This window comes from Macaca thibetana, chromosome 18 (genome assembly GCF_024542745.1).
Source record: "Macaca thibetana thibetana isolate TM-01 chromosome 18, ASM2454274v1, whole genome shotgun sequence".
In the NCBI taxonomy this organism is placed as follows: domain Eukaryota; kingdom Metazoa; phylum Chordata; class Mammalia; order Primates; family Cercopithecidae; genus Macaca; species Macaca thibetana.
The window spans coordinates 34,855,851-34,864,972 of record NC_065595.1 but is presented as its reverse complement, the minus strand read 5'-3'; the positions used below and the strand labels follow the sequence as shown (position 1 = coordinate 34,864,972).

At 46.2% G+C, this 9,122-nt stretch overlaps 2 protein-coding genes across 6 annotated transcripts in view; one reads left to right on the top strand and one right to left on the bottom strand.

The window, feature by feature from the left end:
• The window catches only part of HAUS1 (HAUS augmin like complex subunit 1), a 983,957-nt gene that overhangs the window by 678,518 nt on the left and 296,317 nt on the right, over window positions 1-9,122 (top strand). The window lies entirely within an intron of this gene.
• The window catches only part of EPG5 (ectopic P-granules 5 autophagy tethering factor), a 131,476-nt gene continuing 126,284 nt past the window's right edge, over window positions 3,931-9,122 (bottom strand). For all 5 annotated transcript variants that reach the window (XM_050767944.1, XM_050767946.1, XM_050767947.1 and 2 more), the window contains one exon: window positions 3,931-8,886. In XM_050767944.1, the coding sequence (XP_050623901.1) occupies window positions 8,704-8,886 (183 nt within the window). In that variant the 3' untranslated portion in view covers window positions 3,931-8,703. The remainder of the gene's footprint in view (window positions 8,887-9,122) is intronic.

The window sequence follows — 9,122 nt, the reverse complement described above, 5'->3', positions numbered from 1 at the left end:
GACAATGAAATCCTGTCACTTGCAACAACATGGATGGAACTGGCAGCCATTATGTTAAGGGAAATAAGTCAAGAACAGAAAGATAAATATCACATGTTCGCACTCATATGTGGAAACTAAAAAAAGGTTGAAATTGAACTCGTGGAGTTAATAGAATAATTACCAGGGGCTGAGAAGGATAGCAGGGAGCGGGGGATAATGTGGGGATACTTAATGAGAGCATAATACAGTTAGAGAGAATGAATAAGATCTAGTATTTGCTAGCACAAGAGGGCGACTATAGTTAACAACTTATTGTATATTTTAAAATAACTAAGAGTGGAACTGGAATGTTCTTAACAATAAGTACTTGAGGTGATGGATATGCCAATCCCCGATTTGATCATTGCACATTGTATGCCTGTACCAAAACATCACATGTACCCTATAAATATATAAATACATATATCCATACTAATTAAAAATACATTTTTAAAAAAAGAGGTAGTGATGCTTTTTCCAGGGAGATGGTCTGACGGTCAAGGGATCTTCACAAGATCTTCACAAGTTATTATGCAGGCCAGTGGGTTGCAAAGCTCCACTCCTCACCAGAGCCTTCACCAGGGCAAGAGGTGGCTCCTGATTAACCTTGGGATTCATCCAGGAGCCTGTCTGAGCTGTTAAGAGGTCACAGGAGCGGGCTTACGTACCTCCTTGTATGGGGATGCTTTGAGGCACCTCTATGGAGAGTCTTGCATAACCAGGGAAGTTAAGGACACAGGAGTGGTATGTATTGGAACATCTGCCTGGTCTTTGAGGCCAGTTTCACAGCCAAGAAAAATTGCAATAGGAATTATTTCTTAAGTAACTGCTTTGTGCTCTATTACCTCAATACTATTACCACATTGGAGATTGATTCATTAACATGAATTAAATATCATTTTATAGTCCATATTCAGATTTCCGCGACTGTCCTCAAAATGTCCTTTTGAGTTTGTTATTTCTAAGCAGAAAGCAGTTGATTCCAGGTGATTCTTAAGCTAATGGTTGAGACTGCAGCTCTGGGTGCGCCTGGTGTTGGCATGATGGTGATGTATAAGGGTGCCAAGTAATCAGCTGGTGCTAGCTGATACATACCCTCCTGCGGTACTTGCATTTTGAAGAGGGCTTCTTGGGACCGGAAGAAGTGCCATTCCTCAGAGGGACACTTCCTCTGTTGGCGTGGTTTCAGATGCAGTGATGGGCTGTGGGAAGCACGTTGAGGAGGGCCGGCCGGCTGGCACCCCCTTTAACAAATGCACACAGTGCACAGGCAGCCCCCAGATTGGCCTCCTGATAAAGCCACTGCTCCTAGGGTCAGAGGGGAGGGTGGTGAGGGGACAGCACTCGGCCCTCCCCAAACCCTCTGAGCTGCCCTTGGAGCCTGGCACTGTCCCTGTAAGAGGTCTGGGTGGAGCAGAGCTGCCTATCTTCCCCCACCTGCCCTCTCAGAGTACTCAGGCTCTGTCACTGGCAACAAAGACCAGAGACAGGCTGAGTCAGCTCGGTGTGCTGCAGCACGGAGTCAAGGAGAGAAATGACCTGGAAGACTTGGTGTTTTCAAGACTGGACTTCCTGTGATAATGCAGGGCACAGCGTTCCATGAACATACTCTTCCCAGGGGCTTCTGACGGGCAGGCTGCAGCCTGCAGGCTTCCCTCTGTGGTCAATGCCCACCAGACTTTGAAGACAGCAGTGAGAGGAAGTGACCGGCAACCACCTTGGTGATCTCCTGGGTCCACCAAGAGCCCAACACACTTTGCCTGCTGCCAACTGAGGTTTAAAACTAGATGTAGCTACATGAGAAGAAACCGCCCAGGGGATAATCTATGGTGAAAGTAGGCCCTGCTTTGAGATGGAAATGACTTGGCTGGAGGCACCATGGGCTGAGCTTTCACTTGTACCTCACTGGTCAGACAGGACAAGAGAGCCAGGGTCAGGGGGTGCTTGGTCCCCCACCAGTCACAGAAGCCTCAGGCTGGAAGGCTCCTTAGCCAAGAGTCAAGCGTCCTGGGTTTTGTCCCCGGTTCCAGTGCTGGCCACTTAAGTCCAGCCCCACTCCTTCTTCAAGAACAGCCCCTCACATTTCTGGGCCCCCTGTGATCCCCAAAGCCCTATAAGATCCCAGTGGGGGCCAGGCACGGTGGCTCATGCCTGTGTCACTTTGGGAGGCCAAGGTGGGTGGATCACCTGAGGTTAGGAGTTCAAGACCAGCCCACAAGGTGAAACCCCGTCTCTACTAAAAATACAAAAACTAGCCAGGCATGGTGGTAGGTGCCTGTAATCCCAGCTACTCAGGAGGCTGAGGCACAAAAATTGCTTAAACCCAGGAGGCGGAGGCTGCAGTGAGCCGAGATCACGCCACTGCACTCCAGCCTAGGCAACAAGAGCAAAACTCCGTCTCAAAAAAAAAAAAAAAAAAAAAAAAAAATCTCAGGGGGTTCTAAGAGCCCAGGAGGTAAGACTGGAATTATTCTCATTTTAAAATGAGAGGAGGAAAGAGATCTTGTTACCAGAAAGGGGTCCCAATCCAGACCCCAAGAGAGGGTTCTTGGACCTCGAGCAAGAAAGAATTCAGGGTGAGTCCACAGTGCAAGGCAAAATCAAGATTAAGAAAGTAAAAAGAGTAAGAAAAAGACTGGGCATGGTGGCTCACGCTTGTAATTCCAGCACTTTGGGAGGCCAACGCGGGCGGATCACGAGGTCAGGAGATGGAGACCATCCTGGCTAACACGGTGAAACCCCGTCTCTACTAAAAATACAAAAAAATTAGCCAGGCGTGGTGGTAGGCACCTGTAGTCCCAGCTACTTGGGAGGCTGAGGCAGGACAATGGCGTGAACCCAGGAGGCGGAGCTTGCAGTGAGCCGAGATCACGCCACTGCACTCCAGCCTGGGCAACAGAGTGTGACTCCATCTCAAAAAAAAAAAAAAGAGTAAGAAAATGGCTACTCCACAGGCAGAGCAGCCCCGAGGGCTGCTGGTTGCCCATTTTTTTTTGTTATTTCTTGATTATACGTTAAACAAGAGGTGGCAAAGAAAGACCAAGAGGGAAAACGGCTGTCTTCAGAAAAGCAGCATTTTCGGAGAAAGATCGTTTCTTTCACAGTGTCCCCACAAAGATGCCCACTGGTCTGGAGGCAGTTAACTTGGCTCCTGCAATAGAAGGAGGTGAGACAACCTGCCTCTAGGCCACTTTCCAACCCTTAAATCCTGTGGTTCCGTCTGATTTAAAAAGCTGCCAAGCTTAGACAAGGGTGAGGGAGACATACTCCACTCCCAGAAAGGCCTGTCCCCAAGGAATCCCAAATTGGTGTAATTCTCAAATGGAATGTGCAGACCCTTCTCCACACCTTCGCCCATTCAAAGTGCATCTTACAAATGTGAGTGAAAAATAACACTAAAGAGAACTCCCTGGGCATCCCATCACTGAAGGTGGATTTCCCCAGCAGACCATGACCAAGATGGGGTTACACTGCCAGAAGCACCCCCACTCGCATCTCATTTGTGCAATTTTTATGGCCCTGCTCTTACCAAGCTCAAGGCCACATCACAGACCCTCCTGACTTCTCTGGGATCAGCAGGTGGCCTCCTGTCCCTGCCAATTCTTACATTCTCAAGTTAAAACTTCCCTTTGAAATTAGAGGCCTCACCCATCGTGGTGAAAGGTCACAGAGTAAAGATTCTATCCATTACAAAGTTTCTCATATAAAATTTTTCTTATTGTGGTTTATGTGTGAAAAGACTATCAACCAACTTGCAGGAAACAATGAGACCGGCCCGCCATGTGTAAATTAAATTTGAATCTAGTTTATTTGCAGAATTTCACTTAACCAATTGTCATTTCTTCCTGTTTCTCACCACTATATAAAAACTTACCCTTTGTACAGGTATGAAAAATGCTGAACAATGAATAAGTAGTGAATATTGCACATTTAATGTCCAAAATAAAGTTGTCGTTTTTAAAGGTCACACTACATATGTGGGAAGAAAAAGAGTTGAACACACTTAAGAAGTATGTGTCGCCACATAAGTGATTTTAAACTATTGAAAGAAAAATGAATTCTAACTCTCAGTGCTCAATGAGAGGTAGTACATCTGTACATTAAAAAATAAAAATTATAATCGACAACATTCCTTAGCAATTGCATTATCCCAAAAGAGGATCAGTAGTATAATTATTTTTTTTCAAGTTATTTTCATCAGGAATCAGGAACCTACCAGAGTGAAGGAAACCTCAAATACAGCTACTCTTGGACACTGATGCCTGAGGCATGCTGTGGAAACCGGACCAAAATGAACTCTGCATTAGTAAGTCTAGAACTTTACCCAGCACAACCCAGACATAAATGCAAGATGGTAGAAGGGGATACTTCTTTTTTAAGCAACACACTTATTTTCCAACATTATATTCTTCACTTTGCTTAATAAGACAAAGTTAACTGATCAGAAAAATGATCAGCTACTATGTCAAAATGAGCTGTACAGTTGGCCCAAAATGAAGAGCAGGCAGCAGTAGAGGATTAAGGGCAAAGTGCCTTGTTGTTAGGCCTGTCATGAAGATGTGGGATGAAATCTGTCTCGGGCAACAACTGATGTTAAGCTGAGGTCTGCAGTCTCAACTTGCCACTAGCTTAATGTGCCATGCATGGGGCACAGCTACTGAAAGTTGATGCTGCCTAAGCATCTAGGGAATTACACCACTTGGACCACACTGGCGCGACTCTAACCCCAGGGCTGGGGCCAGAATGAGGTAAAGAAGGCACCACGGGTGTAAACCCAAGGAAGCACTCTCTTGGCACCTGTAGGCAAGCACCAACTTAGATGTGTGCCTTGTTTGTCTCACCCTAGCCCTGGCCCTGCTAACCCGGGGCACACCCCTTTTAGGATAACATGGACTAATTTGGACACTTTCCCCAAATTGCAGCCCAGTTAGACATGATGGTGGAAAAGGTCTAACTAAAGACATTGCGGGGGAGACAGGGTGCCGTGGCTCACGCCTGTAATCCCAGCACTTTGGGAGGCGAGGGTGGGCGGATCACAAGGTCAGGAGTTTGAGACCAGCTTGTCTCAACGGCTGGGTGAAACCCCATCTCTATTAAAAAATACAAAAATTAGCCAGGCGTGGTGGCTGCGTCTGTAGTCCTGGCTACTTGGGAGGCTGAGGCAGAAGAATAGCTTGAACCCAGGAGGCAGAGGTTGCAGTGAGCCGAGACCATGCCATTGCACTCCAGAGCCTGGATGACAGACAAGACTCCGTCTCAAAAAAAAAAAAAAAAAAAAAAAAAGACACTGGGGGATTTAGCCTGGAGAGGACTAAGAGGTGAGGGATGGGGTGGAAGTGGTGTCAGACATGTGATAACAACTGAAAATATCTAAAAGTCTGCCTCAAGGAGGGGCAAGAGAACAGCCCCAGCCTGAACTGCTCTAGGCAGAACTACGACCAATAGGCAATGTAGAAACATCTCGGTTCAATAGAAAACAGAACTCCAGAGCCTGTCAACGGCAGCCTGGGCCTGCCCATCACAGGCTGGACCACCAGGCACTGGACAGGGGCGGAGGAGGATCCCTGCAGAGTGAGAAGGGCACTAGATGAACCTGAATGACCCTTCTGACTTTGAAAGTCTACGATTCCAGGACATTTGCTTCCTGCTCCAGAAGAAAGAATTTTAGGAATAAAAACTCAGTGAAAAAGTATATATCACCTTCATTTGAAAGGAACAAGGACATGAACACTCTCGGCTTGTATGACATGTACATGCTGATTTTGATGATGAACTGGGAGGAACAAGGAGGCTGTCACTTGGTTGAAAGGAAGTTAGGCTGGTCTATGGGTTTTCATTTTCTGGACTAGGCTTCCCCCAACCTCAAAGAAGTGAGAGACTCAGGCACACACCACCTGTGGGGCAGAGGCATGCGATGGCTGAGCCAACAAAGGGTGGTGAGACTAAGAAACGAGTCCTGCCTTGAAGCTGAGGTCCCAAGTGTGCAGGAGCTTTGCAAACATGTACAGGTGGGTCCCAACTCCACTGCTACTGTCATGCTGTGTAGACAACTGTGTAGACACATCTGGCAGGACCTCCCTCCCTCTATGTCTGGTGTGTCCCAGCATCCTGCCCTTCACTTGTTCTATTAATAGGCAATGGGGCAACATGATTCAAGGATGCAGCCTGCCTCTGCCACCCACCCGTGCGCTGCAGCATGGGGAGTGATGGAGAGGGAGAGAGATGTTTTTCATGGCAACCAGAATGCTGCCTCCTCCCGAACCCAGGAAGCAGTTAGACATCCTCATTTGGTCCCAATGCCACTGTCGGCCACCCTGCGGTGAAGTCTGGAGCCCGCAGCCGTTCACCCTCCACGCTGCTCAGTCCACAAGGTCTTGGTCTTGCTTGATTCCAATATTGATGTGCAGCACCCATCACTGATTCTGAAACCACAGCCTCACGCTCTCTGGAGGCCAACAATTTTTTCAAGCAGAGGCTCCCTACCCCTGCAAGCCAATGGGCGGGCTGGTCTCTCTGCTGCCCTTCTTTCCCAGGAGGCTACAGCAGCATGGCCATGTCTGAACCATCTCAGTGTCTTTATAGCACGCTCCTAGCCCAGAGTTTCCCATAGAAACCTAGGAGTTGAGTCAACCTTCCAAGGTTAAGCAAGAAAGAGTTAAAGAGGAAGCGCTTTCACTGACCATCTCTGATGATTAATGAAGTTCAATGTCAAATAAATTAAATGACATCAGGCGTAACAACCTACAGCAACTTTAGCAGCTGAAACACTTTATAAGATAGTGTGATATCCCTATAATTTGGTTTTTAACCAGTTACAACCAAAGATTGATTTTATTTTTTATAATATTTACAGACCAAAAACATTATACAGATTAATCATAATTTTCTTTAAAATATGCATACTGTCACTCAAAAATTTCACATCCTAGGATAGCAATAATTATATCCTCCTCAAAGAAAACACAAAATATTTCCAAACAAAAATCAGTGTTGCCAGATCAGACTATTAAACTGTCCACAGCTTGTCAAATTTTCTTATACACAGAACAAGATGACTAATTTTGAAAATAGAGAGAAGCAAAAGTAAGAAAAGCTGAGACAGGTCCCTCTGAGATGGACATTTGGTGGCCTGTAAAACTCAAGAGACTGGACACGATGTTCTTTATCAAAGCTGCAAAGCGCTGTCTGTGAGGAAGAATCGTTCCGTCCAACTAAAGAAATTCAAAGTAAAGAAAAGCTCCTACCAACTTCCCAATCTGGGGGGAAGCATTCCACAAGGACATTTGAGGAGAGATTAGCACTCTGTTAACTACATCCCTATACCCCATAAACGTTCTTGGTGGCTTTTTAGACATTTTTAGGTAAATATTCTCGGGCTACAAACTACCCATACACAAAGACATATTAAGCCAGCTGTGCAGGCAAAATCCACGTAGAGCTGACAGAATGAGGAACGTGATAACAGAAGTCAAACTGCTCATTCCCAGGAGAAATAACGTGAGCAAGAAGATGGCCACAGAACAAGGCAGAGTTACACACAGGCTTTGGTAATGAATGAACTGTCAGCAACAGAAGGCACGTGGCTATTGAAAAAAAGCCAAATTTCAGTAGATCTCCTGACCTGACCCAGTTTCCACCGACAAGTGTTTCAGCAGACAAGTGGCTTCATCTGAGTTTAAATATGAAGTTAAAAAACAAGCAGGGAACAGAGAATGAGGTCTTCAGTCTCCCTCAGTCTCTGTCTCCTGACAGTGAGCCTTTCAGATACCAAACGTGGTGTCTATCAAAGGGTGCAAACTTAGGTGTCGACAGGGGCAAGTGATGTGAATGAGGCTAGGGTCAGGGCCCGAGGGAATGCCCGGACTCTCCTGACTGGAGAGAGGCAGCCCTGTCTGTACGCCTCACCAAGTGGACCAAACAAAACACCTGTGTGAAACATGCTCCTCCCAGACTGCCAGCTTGCCACCCTGATTCAGACAGGCAGCTCCTTTTCCATGAGGACACGTGGCTGGATGGAAATGGACTTGTCATCATCTCTACTGCCCACTATAATCATGATCAACGGTCATATTTTACACATGACCCACTTTAATGAACTCAGCATTTTTATCTCCCTTCTGAGAAAAACGATACTTTAAAACTATTGTATCTCCCCACATTTGAGAAATGCAGAAATTTTCGAAATTGACTTTTTTACTTTGGAGGAGCACAAATGGGGTTTAAAAGTAAGGGTACTATGTGACTTCCAAGGTTGTCAGATCTGGAACACTTACATAAAACGGAGACAGAAGTGGAAACATACAAAGAACTCCATCTGGAGGTCTTGTGAGATGACTGGGACATTCCGCAACTGTGAGTGGCTCTGTACCCAAGTGGAACTTAGTAAGTTTCTCTTGTGGATAAACATAAAAACTGAAAGAGTCTCCAGAAGGTCTTAAGAGCTAAGAAAGCGCGCGCGCGCGCGCACACACACACACACACACACACACACACACACACAGAGACACAGACACACACACCCCTCAGAATTATCTAATATCTAATGCCTCCCAAGTTGCATCTCAGTCAACTACACACGGGCCGAACTGAGCTCTACAGTGAAATTGAGCAAAGTTACTTGTGCAACAGGAAAGTTAAATGTAAACATAAACAGCAATAGGTTTTTCAAGAGCCTCAGTGCTACTATCGTATGTGGTCCAAATAATGCACTTCTGGATACAGACAATTAACGAGAAGAGCCAAGAAGCTTTTCCCATCTTGAAGGCAATGGCCAGGATGCCTTATAAATTGAGTGGCTTGCAATATTTGATCCTGGTATTCAACATACTGCTTACTTGATGACATGGATTCAAGAGCATTCAGAGCCTAAAAGACATGGAAGACGAGAGGGTTAACTCCATAGAGGCACATAATGTGACTGCCAGAGGTGCAGCACACCCATTATTACTATGTACTTCAACTGTGAGCCTTGTGGGAAGGAGCCCTACAGAACTGAGGTCAGGAGTCCGAAAGGCAGGCATTGATTAATTTAACCACAACCAGAAGGAGGCCAGCAGCCAAAGCCTCTGTGACCTTTGCAGCATCCCACACCCAGCCTTCCG